The 14,899-nt window shown below is 37.3% G+C and overlaps 1 protein-coding gene across 2 annotated transcripts in view; it reads right to left on the bottom strand.

Annotated features, from left to right (window-relative positions):
• PPIL4_4 (Peptidyl-prolyl cis-trans isomerase-like 4) overlaps positions 1-14,899 on the bottom strand; it is a 49,255-nt gene that overhangs the window by 22,369 nt on the left and 11,987 nt on the right. Inside the window, exons 2-3 of one of the 2 annotated variants that reach the window (XM_012946019.3) lie at positions 9,527-9,586; positions 1,354-4,450 (exon numbers count right to left, since the gene is read on the bottom strand). Coding sequence is in view for 1 of the 2 variants with exons in the window: in XM_051211051.1 (XP_051071082.1) it covers positions 4,217-4,434 (218 nt within the window). In the remaining variant the exon portion in view is untranslated. The remainder of the gene's footprint in view (positions 1-1,353; positions 4,451-9,526; positions 9,587-14,899) is intronic. The other variant, XM_051211051.1, reaches the window with a different exon arrangement.

The raw sequence follows: 14,899 nt of genomic DNA, 5'->3' as shown, positions 1-14,899 counted from the left end.
TACCGATTAACTGTGTACCCAATATTCCCTTTCCCCATCATTAATGTTGTTTCGTGATAACACTGTTAACTAATTGGTCTGCTGCGTGGTCTGGTTTTGTATGTATATAAACGAATGTCTGAAATATAATGACGAACGTAAACAGGTGAACATTGGACTTAAGTTCTTCCCCTTCGTTCGTGGGTAATTAGTATTGGGTTAACTTCTAGGCATATAGTGTCAGTCTTCCTCGTCCTTAGTGTGTATTGGCTCCTCAGAGTCATCTGGGCGTATGAAGTGATTGTAGGGTACAACAAGTACATTACGGAAAAACGATGTCTAATAATTTTCAACACTGAGTGATAAGATATTTTAAATTCTCAGGTAGCGTGTACTAGAATGGTTGGGAATAGGTATTGCCAAATCTTAAATTTGTCTCATCGTTTCTGACCTAATAACGGCGAACATTAAGTCAAGATAAGATTTTTTCGATTTACCACGTTACAAATAAATTGTCAGAAACTGTAAGGTTACCAGGGTCTGACATAGATTAGCTCAAACAAATAAGACTGATGGGTTACAAATAAATAAATTCTGCTTCTTTGTTTGTCTAGAAGTGGGTCATCCAGAATCTCACTAGAATGGCCTAATCAACTAAAAGATATTTTCAGAACTTAGTGGAATCTACGTGTGAACTTAGTGAGTTAACTGAGCAATATGTATCACTTGAAGGTTTATTAGAAATCAAACAGCTGGGGCATAAAACCACAAAGTGACAACATTTGGTTTATTTATAACACATATAAATCCTAGTTTGACAGAGCACCAGAAGCACATCACATAAATGAAATGATAATATTGTGTGAAAAAGGGTCGAATAGTTAATAAATAAATGGGAGAAGATAGTAATTAATAAAAAAATGGTCCAATTACAAACACAAACATAAAGAGAAGGTTTATTTTGTTCTTATGGAGAATGTAAAAGAAAACTACAGCAGGATTGATACTGGCTTCTGATAATATCTCAAGCTGCTGAACTTTACGGTCTACGAGACCCCTATCGAGTAGTTATGATGGATCACTAGCTGCTGATCCTATACGGCTATTTTTCATACTACGTCCCCACGTCGTTAATTAACTTCCCTTTTTGCACCTAGTCTGAGTGTCGATAGATAAGACGAGGTGTGTAAGCTTCTAAAATGACATTAGGAAACCACATCCAATTAATCGAACTTGGTGTTCCAGGATGGTGATACGAAATAATAATAATAATAGTTTATTCTTAAATAACAGTTTGTTACACGAGGCATGCCAGTTTACAGGCAAGGCACGAAGTGAATCATTATCACTGATCTCGGATACATGATATCTCACCTTACTAATACTAATCTAGTGCACCAGTTGCACTCCTTCGAAGCATTGATAACCGAACACCTTCGGTTCAGAGGGACCAAGTTTTACGAGCACAAAGCAAAACTTCTTACTGATGTTGTAAAGCCGATTTTCACAGACAGAATAACATAATGACGGCGCCAAAGATGTCCGGAATTGTGATAGAGAGCTCTGGCTTTTACTAAGTATAGACTGATCTCATCTGTCACGTCACCAACAGGATACACAAGGCCCAAACACACTGACATTTCAACTATTTCCATAGGCTCACTTCAAAAGGTAAGTCCATAACATGGTTCTGTGGCCTTTGGAGTACGTTGTATTTCAAAGTTAGAAAAGTACATGCCATACATACAAACTAACTGGAACTGATTAAAAGTAGTATGAGTGGGTTGTACATCACCACATAGTAAAACAATGTCGTGTGAGTACTTGAAGTTGAAAAGTCTTTTTCCAGGGATAAGATATCCATCAACACCAAGTATTTACTTCAGAGTTGTTTTGCAAAATGCTATCGGTGACAAAATGTTGTGACATACACTGCAGAAATCACCAAACTTCATCACGAGCCAAGCGATAACTTGAAATCCTGAAGGGAAACGGAAAAGAAGGCCGAAGAACACACTGCGTCGGAATTGGAAGCAGACATAGAAAGGATGAATAGTAAGTGGAAACAACTGGAAAGTATTACCTAGGACGAAGTTGGATGGAGAATGCTGGTGAACGTCCTACGCTCCCCCATGAGGGTTAACGGGTGTATATAAGTGAGATAAGCCATATAAAGTTGCTCCAAAATGATTTCGGTACTAGAAATTCAGCTATGTGGAGCAGAATCCCACCAAGCATCCGATAGAGTAGAACATTTAGGTATATATAGCGAACACTCTACATCCTGAGTCTTACTACACAATGTGCGGACCTTTGAGGCAATCGAATACTTCTCTCACTAAATTATGTACTTGGTCTTGCTCAGACCACGAATCATTCATTCACATCAGGTACTTTCATCTTACCACAGTTGCCAATTTTCGTTGTTTCTAAGAAAAAGTGGTGGTAGAATAAAGAAACTGAAGTCTATATGCAAAACCTAGCGGCTGTTGAAATGGAATACAACTCAATGATAGGAAACATGCTTTTTAAATACTGTTGGCATTATCCACATCACGAAAACGAATTATTTTAGGGGTTTGAAACAACCCCATGCTTGACCAGATTACCAATAAGAGGCTTATTCAGTCTCCCTGTGAATAATTCCTAAAATCAGAAGATCTAAGAGCTATGAATCTATTGAGTTGAATTCATTATGAGACTTGCAAATGAAATCTATGCATGTTGCATAAAATGTATGGTTCATTGCCTAATACAAGTTATCGATTTTGACTTACTTTTGTAGGAAATATTCATGATACAAATGTCTGACACTGGTTTTAAAGGCTGTCTAGACAAAGGATTACATACATAAAAATTACAGTAAGATTCAGATTCATAAAGTGGTTATGTGAATTATTCATGGACAAGTAAAACGTTTCAAGCAAAATAAGATGATCAGTAGTCCCATTATAATATTTGGCTGAAAGCAAACACTTTGGTTCCAATTCTAGTTATTTTAACTTCATATGAAATTAATATCTGAAACGAAGTCCAAGTGCGACAGCAAGCAAAAGACTAGACGCTGGTAGCTGGGACCTAACCATTAACGTTAATCAGTCCAATTTATAATTTTTGAGTATCGTGGCAAAAGAAGTAACATCTAAGTGCATGTCAAAAATAGTTGAATTTGAAAACATCTGTTAATTAAGGATTAAAATAGGAATTATTTGTGTCAGTTAGTTTATTAATAAATTTACCACCCACACCCAAAAATTATTAGTATCCCAAAACAAAGTCGTATGTTACACGAATTCCTCCAAGTAGTACGAACAACAACCTATCCTTTATTAACCTCGCGTTTGTTTTCCAAAAACGTCTTATTATTATATATACAACTGATAGAATTTTATAGTTCTAATCACGACCCAGTGTTTTTAGTGGGGAGATTGAGATATCAGTTATTGGTTCTAGAAAAAATACTCCCTTTAAATGAAATATTACTCTGAGGCTGTGGTTGATAAGATTGAACATACGTTTATTCATCCATCTATTTACTTCACACTAAAACACGTGACTCCCATTGAAACATCCAAGACAGTATACACAGGGATTGCTATATCATAGCATTCTCTAGTTCAGTACCAAAGGGACTACATTCAAAGAAACAAAAACAATATAGTACCACACTTTATGAGATAAGACTACGATTAGTTTAATCAACATGAGACATAACGTTTTACTTAATTAATCCGACGGTAAAACTCTAACCATAAGTCGAGACTGATAGTATTGAGTAATAAATACTTTTCGTTGAACTGTATGCCTTATAATGTTAACTCGAAGCTTTCTGACCTTGTAACTATAAAATCACTAGAATGATTAAATACATGCGTCTTCGTAAACGTTTTCGTTAACCTTCCACAATTTCGCTATTATCAATGTATTGAAACAATATAAATCACGTTTATGTAATTTACTGATCACATATGATTTAAAAAGATGAAATTGTTAGTCTCAAAACTAGGGCCGTTATCTCACTTTTTAAAGCTAATATTCTAGTAATTCAATGACTATTAGTACGCTAGCAATGTCTTTCAACAGATTATAAAAGCAAATCATTATTTATTAACCAATTCACCCAGATATACACGCAGACTAATGTCGCCACAAAGTACTAATAATACTAAAATTCGCTGAAATAAATTTGTCACAATTGAAAGGCAATTTCAACAAGTTATTGTAAGTTTATACAAACCTGCAATCAGATAAAACTTTTGAATAATCTTGCATTTGAATATAACACAACGCTCTGTTTGAATAATACGAAGAAATATTTGGTTGTTGGGTGATAGCATGTGTATAGCATTGAACTGCTTCGTTATATTGACATGAGTTGAACAGTTGATTGCCCATGTCTTTCAACGATTGATGGGTAAGTGTGGATATATCAAGACCTCTTAAAATATTTGACATGGTTGAAATAGTTCCCCTATAAGTAAAAAGTAAAGTAAGGTTTACAATTCCACTTAATAAGGAATAAAGAAAAACGATGATTGAAGTTAATCACGGGTCGTTTTACCAGAATGACGAAATTTTCCGATATGTGTATGAAGTCATCACTCGTACTGAGATCCGAATTCTAGAATGACAAAAACGTCAAGAAACCACATCCAGTCATTGAAATACACGATATTACTCAGGCTACATAAAAATTGGACAACTGGATAGGCGCAATTACAAAAGTTCAATACAGAGTTCCTACGAGATGAGTTCAACATAGATCACTGCATCAACTTCCAAGCCCTACAAGATCAATTAGAAGGGACGACTATAGAGAGCAACTGGAATGGGATTACAAAAACATGAACTTAAAAATGCCGGGTGTCGCTACCTATAGAGCATCAATCAGTTAGCCAGCACAAATAATGGGTCTCTGTAAACGTTCTAGGCACGACTGAAGAAAGGAAAAACAAGAAGATTGCAGTCAACACTATCCAAACAAGAGCAGAGAAAGACACAGGTCAAATACGCAAAAGCAAACAAATGAATGAAGAGCATCACAGCTGGAAAGTGGAAATATGCAGACCTGGCAAATACTGTAGAAAAGCTGCAAGCAAAGGGATTTCGGAAGAAACATAATATAATCAGGGGACTAGTAGTAAAATATGGTTCACAAGAACAACTAGTCAGCGATAAAAAAGGAGAACCAATCACTAAGGATCAAAAGGAGAAGAACAGGTGGGTAAAACACTTCGAAGAACTCTTGAATAGACTGACTAGGGTTACATTATTACAATTGGAGGGTATCTGGAACTCAAAACAACTATCAGTCAAAATCAAAGTCGGAATTTTCAGCACAAACGTCAAAACATTTCCAGATATTGGAGCTGAAACTTGCAGGACTACTACAACTATCATTTTCAAAGAAGTACAGTTATTTATAAACAGCTATCTGCGTAAGATACTTTAAATCCATTGACCAGACGCCACCAGCTATAACCTACTGTGGCAGAAAACGGACCAGATGCCAGCTGAAGAGGAAATTAGGGAAAGACTTTGGATGTGGATAAGACAAATTTTACACAAACCATCAAGCTGTAACAAAAAGCAAATCCTAACCCGAAATACTGAAGGCTGAAAGGAAAGAGGGTGACAAAAGAACACATAGTCCCGGGGATCGGAAACAGGCACTATGAATTTAAGTACCACTTGGTAACAACTAGAAAGGTGAGCCCAGGATAAAGTTGCTTGGAGATGACTGGCCGATGTGTTGTGTACTATGAGATAGACGGCTTAGGAAAAAGTGGAATTCTCTATTAAGTCAATAAGATAGATGGACTCAGTCTTTTGTTGATTATTTGCTTAGATAGATATAATGACTAACCATTTAATCGTCACCTCCCGTAACCGTTTGCCAAACTCAATACTAAACCTGAAGTAAGTGTCTGCACCACCATTGTAACCAATTTGAAGCCATGTCACTCGACACCTCCAACCATTGGTTACGGTGATTGTGCTAACCTCAAACTACCCACCTACCAACACGACTCAGCCCAACAGTGAATGACTTCATAAACTTGTACCACATTTTGGATTGGTTACCCCTAGCTTTCCTTCAAATTACCCCTACACCAGGAAACAACGCGCGTCGAGGTAGAAGGTGGTTGGGCATACGTAATACATGTCCCAATCACATCGATTGGTGAAGATTCACTACCTCATCAACCAGTTTGTCATTTCTATCTAGTACGCTACGTCTAACTCGAGTATTGCTCACTCTATTGTCCCAATATACGCGACCAATACTTCGAGGGCGTCTATGATCAAATACTATTAGTAAGTTACATATAGGTATTAAAGCGCATAAATAATAAAGGATATGAGTAGTCTGCAATTATTCGGTCGCTCTCTGTAGGACCACCAGATTGCCAAGTAAATTTTGTAAGTTGGTTAATACTGTTGTGAAATCTTATCAACACATGTACGTAAGCTGCATCACACCCTGATAGGTTATGTTGGTTAGATAGTCACCCCTGTCTTTTTATATTCTTGTAGATCAGCGGAAAATCGTCGGTCACTTCTAACCATTTTGGTTGATAATGCTCTTCGATCTAGCACTTCCTCGCTTTTGGATATTTTACTACTTCGACAGCTAGTATACATTTTCTGTCTTGATTCCATTCCTGTCCTACAAGAGTAAGTGCCTTCAAATATTCTTTTCTCGGAAGAATATATAACTTTTATTTATTGCTGTCCATATATGTGGCGGTTGTATTTGATATCCTGGTCCTTTTATAATTACCTGCTATCTTGGTTTAGTGGCTCATGTTGTTGGCCTCACCTCGCCAAAACGGAGAGCTGACGACATACATCCTCCGTGTATCTGGCCACCTGAAGGTTAGTTTTTGTGGACCGGCAGGTGTAGGTATAGCACTAAGTACGAGGGCAGAACAAGCACTATTAACTGAAATCTGGGAGTTGGACGTAATCACATCTGATTGGTCACAATCACTGATTGTCCCAATATATGAGAAGGGGTCAAAATCATCTTGTGATAAACATAAAGGGATTAGTTTGACTAATATAGCATCTAGAATGCTAGCTTCAATACTTATCGGGCGGTTAACAAAGACTCGTGAACTGCAAACACGATAAAATCAGGCTGGCTTCAGAGTTGTTTGTGGCTGCATCGACCACATATTCACTATTCCTCAAGTTTTAGAACACAGACATGCTTATCGGCGTCCGACAACGATAGTTTTTCTTAACTTGAAAGCAGCATTTGACTCTGTTGACTGAGAGGTTCTGTGGCAGTGTCCGTCATTGAAAGATGTACCTCAGAAGTACATAAACCTTGTGAAGGCTCCTTAATCAAACACTACTAATCGAGTGAGAGCTTATAGCGAACTGTCATCTGATTTAGCAACCTCAAATGGTGTTCATCAAGGCTGTCCACTATCTCCATTTTTGTTCAATTTCATCATTGACCTACTGCTGGTAATAACACTTTCGTCATTTGAATTCTTGGGAATCGATCTCCTTCCAGGAGATCCACTTATTGACTTAGAATACGCAAATGACATAGTCCTGTTTGGTGAAGACGCTGATAAAATGCAGAGTTCTTTGGTAGTACAGAACAATACCAGTATGATTGAGATGCGTTTCTACCCCTCTAAATGCAAGTTGTTGCTTCAGGACTGGCCTGCATCAACACTTGAACTAAGGATAGGGAGTGAAGTAGTCGAATACCTTGACAACTTCACTTATCTTGGGAGTCTGATCAACCTTAATGGGTTGGTGTCTGATAACATCTCTGCACGGATTCAGAAAGCTCGTTTGACTTTTGCCAACTTACGCCACCTATGGCGAAGGCGAGATTTTCGTCTATCAATTAAGAGACGAATATACTGCGCGGCAGTTCGTTCTGTCTTACTTTACGGCTGCGGAACATGGCCATTAAAAGTAGAAGATATTCGTAAGCTACTAGTATTTGACCACAGATATCTTAGAAATATTTCTCTCATCTGCTAGGATTACCGGGTAAGTAACAGTGAGGTTAGACATAAGGTATTAGGGAATGATGGTAAATTAGTTGATGGGGTTGTGAACCTTCATCGACTGAGATAGTTGGGCCACGTGTTGCGTATGCCTGAACATCGATTACCACGATGCGCAATGCTGACTAGTGTTAGGGATGGCTGGAAGAAAGTTAGGGGCAGCCAAACCAAAATATGGCATCAGTGCTTGAAGTCATTAAGTCCTGGTCTGAGCCACGTTGGTAAATGCAGACTACTTGGTTGGGGTCTGCGTGACTATCGTGACCAATGCTTGGAGACTCTTGGTGACACGGCTCAGAATCGATCACAATGGCGTCGGTGTACACACTCTTTGTCTTCCCTTAAACTATGAGATTGAAATCGCTTCACATCTTCCTCTCTACGAACTAATTCTTTCTTCCTGTACTATGTCCTTATATGCAATCTTTCTTTTATAAATTACCACCACTGAATTAACTACTTCTATAAATCCGGTGTTCATCTTGTTGTGCTAATGACCGATGCACATATGTGCCTGGTCTTACGCTTTAGTTGACTGACTGAATGAGTCACTAGACAATGCGTTAAAATAGTGTTGATCCACTGGTAATTGTCAAAAATAATCATTGAATCAGCAAATGGCATACTGGAGGAAATAGTGATTCATTTAATTGTGATAAGTGGGAAGAACATATAAAGAGCAACAATGTCATTACGATTATACGACAGAAGAAACGAGTTTAAATGGTGAGTGTGCTAACCACTGGTTGATGGCCACTCGATTTAAAGGGTTTTTGTACCGTAAGTTTGTCACTCATTTTATAGTAGGCTCCGCGATATTAAGCAACAGAAGTTAACTCTGAACCAGACTCAAAATTCGCGTCATTGGACTATATATTTGCATGCAGTAGAAACTATCGATTTGAAGGACCTTATACTCGATGGTTTTTTACAGGTAAATGAGATCGCAACACGGCGATGCGACACACGAAACATTTAATCTACGATGAACCATGTTTTTTTATAGCCAAACTCTCTGCATCTGGTGGTTTGTTAGAAATAACTGACTGACTTATTTTAACAAGTTTGAAGTATATCACGCATATTAGTTTATTGAACAACTAAGTCTCTTGTAGAGGTTAGTATCCAGCCAGATAGTACTTTGTGTACTAGGGGAGGATGAATGAATTTTATCCTACTCACTCACACCACTCTGCATAATAGAGTAAGTAGGGCGAGTTGACAACCGAGCAATCGCACACAATGTACGTATACTTAATAGGGAGGCCGAGAGACAATAACCACCAATAAAACAAGCCCCAACTCAAGGCAGTCTGGAGATTGAAACTAGCGTAGTGTATAACTCGATCAGTTGTTTGGAATCGCCGTTATAGTAAATCCTTCTATGAGATACGTAAGAATTTTCAGCTCAACGAACTTCTAGCTAACTATTACTGCCTAAAATACGAGATATCGATCAAAACAATCAATCAATCAGTAGTTTTAAACCATAGGTCGTTTCTATTTACCGTATTGCTAACGTTACACTAGAAGTACGTAGTCTGACAAGTTTCAACTTACTTATTTTAGCGGTTTCAATATTCAATACTATGTAGGTTCAATTTTTGTTATAAGTTGTGTAGGTGTATAAAAGAGCTCTACTGCCACCCGCTGTCAGTAGAAGCAAAATACAGGAAATGCTATTCTGATCCATGAGTGATTATGTTTTGGTTTATCCAATGTCACTTTGAATATGTTTAAAAAATGATTCGTCACAGTTATGGGACAAAAATTTGCATTTCCTTGACACTTCCAATATCCACCTTCTTTGAACGAGCTAACACGACCCAGCTTAACTTCTTTCTGTCAGTATGTCAGTTTACGAGACGTTTTTACTTTCCATAAAGTTTTATTTAGTCAATCGACTATGACACACGTGGTGATTCAATAGGTGTCGACATTGTAGTGGTAAGTAAATCCATGAAGTAAAAAGCTTCATAGGTCTTCGAAAATGATGCCGATCTTATTAGTTTTATCTGGTTCACCACTAGCTGAAACCCCTTGAGCAACCATCCTCTCTGCACCACATTTCGATGAGCTACGTAGCCCATAACCCATGATAAGTATGTAGCGGTAAATAAATCCCCAAAATTAGTATTTGTGCAAGTCTTCGATATTCCATGCCAACCTAATTAGTTCTGCTGGACACGTCTAGCTGAAGACGCTTGGTCATTCACTCGCACGTGATCACGAGTGGGTTCTTCGTACTGCGTATCTCTTACATCCGTTGGCCAGCTTAGATCAAACGTTTCTCGATACATCAATTGCCTTTAAAATATATATTTGAGCCTGTTCATTTCCGACTTTTTATTTGATCGGGATGACATACTTTGATTATAAAGGTGTTACATGTAAAGACGTCGTCAAACTCCAAATACCTGTGGCATTTCTAAACATTCAGCTCAGACATCATTCAGTTAGATACCTCAGCCCATAATGTTGATATATTATTATTGCATCATTTTTGACCCACAATTTTATTGGATTTAGGACGATTGCGTCACAATAAACCTGAATTGCAGTAGATTCTAGTCGTGTTACCCTTCTACAAAGAAGTCAAGTTCGATCCAGGGTAATTAGAAAGACCTTCTTAGCTGTGGTTCTCCTTTATGTGACACTGTAATGTAAGCCTCCGTCACATGGTGAGTTTTCCGCTTGTGAGTTTATCTGGTTTCAATGATTCCACACTATTGCGTGTGCACGTATCATCTTTAATTCGTACTTATTGTCCTATTGCTTCGATATCATATCACTTTGGTGATAGACAGTCATCATTAAGATTATTTGGAGAAGTATATTCTGTTCTTGTTAACTGCTCTTTGTCGACGAAGTGTTACAAGAAACTGAAATAACTCCGTGTTCTATCAGATCACCATTTAAAGACTTATCTAGTCTCCCTAGTTTGATGATGCTACCTCCTCAGAAATCATTCAGGAAATGTCCTGTTTTTGCAGTTCTATTTTTGATTTATTAATCTCTTTTCTGTGCCAGATGTGCCGATTCCAACTTTCAGTTTTATTTCGCTTAATGTAGTTTTATGCTGTATATATATGCTTCCGTCGTTTGTTTGTTGTTGTTTGTGCTTCTGGCCGCTTGCGGTATATACCTTCTACTTATCTGAAAAAAGGTCTTCTACCTCTAGTTAACGGCTCCGGGACGCTTCTGAACAGTCAGCTTTCGATATTTTGGTGGCACTGACCCTTCACTTTATTGGCCGACTTATTTGGTCTGATTATCTATTCAAATATAACACTATGTAAATAATTCCTAATATCAGAAGATCTAACAGCTAGGAATCTATTGATTTGAAGTCATTATATAAGACTTACAAATGAAATCTATGCATCGGTTATATAAAATTTATGATTCGTTACCTAACACACGTTATTGAGTTCGACTTATTATTGTAAGAAATATCCTTGATACATCTGACAATTTTGCATGATACAGTGGTAGGACGAGGCAGTTTTTGGCACCGCATTGATAATGAATTGAATGTCTGTTGTTACCGTTGTTGTAAATGCTATATACATTTTCAAAGGCTGATCACTACTTTATGGTAAATAGACCGATTGTATTTTCATATGTTGTTGTCTGACTATTTCAACTTTGTCATTGTTAGTTGTTAAGTAATTAGTCTTTTTATTCATTTTAACATCAAAAATCCACGTTCTTAAGATTTAGAAAACTTTGGAACATGACACATTCAAAGATAAGGTCAGGATACAGAAACTTTACTTGATCGGCATTCTGTTAATGAGGTATTTACTGTATGGTTCTCAGATTTGACTAGAAGATTTTGTAATGCTGTGTCCAAATACATCTGGTTATCCCCGCCTGTGTTCTCATTCACATTACTATGAGCCACCGGACTAACAGAACAATTGAAAAGATGAAATCGTTTAGTTTGTCGTTTCTGTATTTTTGATGTGTAGTCGATAATTAAGGCAGTAAATTTTGATAAACTCGTAATATTACATTAGGAATTCCTTGAGTTTCATACCAGTATGCTGTATTTATCTATATACTTGCAAATAAAGGTTTACAAAATAAAGTTGTAACATACAGAAATCCTCATTCTCCTTATTTGGATTCAGTATAGATGTTTGTGTGACATTGAAGCCCACTTAAACAGAAGTTTGAAGACACAACAACTGGGTAAATAAGTGGCGCCCACGGAGACGAAGAAATACACATAGAAATACGAATACCAATATCTGAAAATTTTTTACTCTGGTTTGTACGTTTAGTACGTAAATCAGTTCAATTTCACCCAAAATTCAACACTCAACGAAAAGGGTTTTCACGAAAAGTTACTCGTTAGTCTACTCAGTTGATTGATTTTTTCAACAACAGTAGACATTTAAGACAAACAACGAACATGAATCAAATCTCCTAGCGACACCCATTTAAGTCAATCGAGAGGTTAAGAACAAGTATACGGTCATTCGGTATGTTAGCTATTGAATTCAAGATGCTAAGTAAAACAAAGAAAAATTATAATCAGCAGCTTCAACAAAATCAAAGGGCTCTGCATGGTTCATGATATACAAATTATAATATAGGACCAGTGAAATGAAATTAGGTCCCGTCTAAATTACCCGGCAGCCGGGTCACTAAATATCAGACAGTTTGCCGGTCCTCTTCAATGTCAATGACAGGCAAGGAGCATCAGTTAGTTACACGTCATGGACTGGCCGATGAGCCGGTGATCACACTCCGTTACATGTATCTACTCTTGCTAATATATTTCTGTATTAACGTTGTTTGTATTGTACAGTCATTAAAATAGCCATATTACTTGAATACAACAAAAGTGCGACTCACGTTTGGTACTAACCGTGAGGTGTGACTTCGATGTTAGCTGGTCGGTCACATCATTCCCTTTTAACCTTAGTACCCATCATGTATTCGACCCAGATCATCTACACCAGCGATCTGCAAAAATAATTGAGAACAAACCGAAGGAGGAACTATGTCCTTGCATATGTAGACAAAAATAGAATAAGGATTACTGAAAAAAGTCAAGGGAATAGTCGTAGAATAAGACATGCACACAGAAAGTCTCTCACATACAAGAACGGACAAAATGGGTAATATACCAGTAATTCGGCAATGATAATGGCACTTTTTTTACCATGAAATGCATAAATTGGGCAAAATATGCAAGCAGTCGGAGCAATCTAGAGATATTATGGATACGTAGTGCTTGACAACGTTGTTGCTCATAACAATTTAACGAGATCCAGGAGCTAATCGAGTGAGAAGTCGTGAACGAAGGAGTTCGTGAGAGAGTCGATGTGTCAGAAAGTGTGAGATCTATGCTGAATGAGCGTCACATAGGATGTATAGAACGGCGGACCCGCTCGTTATCTGGTGGGAGTGCGCTGCCGAACGCTTTCAGCTAGGGTGTGTCAATCATTACTAATGAAGTAAGCACCAATATCGAAGATATAAAAAACCATTTATTTTGGGGACCTACCGCTTCTTGTTATTTATCCGGGTTACGTAACCCAACTGGTGCTTCAAAAACGCAGGCGTAATCTTAAGTGCGAAATATCAAAGAAATGAAGTCACGAGTAAGAAAGTCGTCGCTTTTCAATGGTGACAGACGTCCGTTACAAACATGAAAGGTATTTCCGTTACTAAGGAATTGGTCATTTCAACCAATTTGGATAAAAAAAATAAGAATAAGGTAAACTAACATAGCAGACGCCCGAATATACGTTTGGGCAAATCAAAACTAACAGTCACTGGAATATCACATAAGATAGAAGTGATAGGATTCGAGAATCAGTGTAATAGGAAAATATGCGTAATAAGCTTATTTTATATCGATGGAATAAATATGGTGCATATTAATGGATATTTTGTGGAAGAAAACCCTAGAATTATCATAAAACAAAAGGCTGTTGTCACTTCGAATGTATGTATGAAGTGACTTTCACACAAATGCACGTAAGCACATCTGGAAGAGATATGTGGGAGATGGTGTAACGTCAGGTGCTATGTTGAACCCATATAGATTAACCTAGCTTCTGGACAAGCCAGCGTATCCTTTTTTCTTAAACCAGATTTTGATCTTGTCATTTATTGACTTATTTATTCTGGCTAATTTCAGATGAGCGTATGTGTGTGCACGTCTTATTCGACTCATTACATGTCTGTAACTTATTTTTATCTTGCTATAAATATTGATTAATTGTTGATTAAACCAAGTTGGTCCATTTGTCTTCACCAACCTGCTTCAATCCTCCCTTTCTGTTTGGTCGCCCTGATCGCCTGTTAAAATCAGTGAGTGCATGAAATATATTTTTTCAAAACCTGTTATCCTACTTGAGTTGTTAAATTCCGTTATTCACCAACGCGGATGAAGTCGATAATTATATACGAGGATAGACGACATGTGTATTTTAATAACAATCAGTCATACGATCCAAATGTAGTCAGATCTCGAGCCACAAATAATGTTACACGTAGACTGCTATTGGTTCCTCAGTCGTTTAGAAATAAATGACTATCACAAACTTATTGTATATAATGATGAAAATGAGGAGTCATTAGCATGTTACAATAGACGATATTACAGTGGTATTAAAAAAGCAGAGAACCCTTGCTGAATTTATGATGAAAAATACATCCATTTCATTAGGTAGTGGCATGTTAACTTCTGTGGTCACAGAATCAATCGTCAATTTGCTCAGTGAACTCAGATTTGCTTTATAATGCAGGGTTTGTTTTAATGGTAGTTCAAAAACTCCGAAGACTTATTCATTTGTTACTGTTAACATTAAGATAGGCATTCGGATCGAGGGTTACTATTTCTGAAGCTTGATATTTTC

Source organism: Schistosoma haematobium, chromosome ZW (assembly GCF_000699445.3).
Source record: "Schistosoma haematobium chromosome ZW, whole genome shotgun sequence".
NCBI classification, from domain to species: domain Eukaryota; kingdom Metazoa; phylum Platyhelminthes; class Trematoda; order Strigeidida; family Schistosomatidae; genus Schistosoma; species Schistosoma haematobium.
This window is presented reverse-complemented; position numbering and strand designations above follow the sequence as displayed.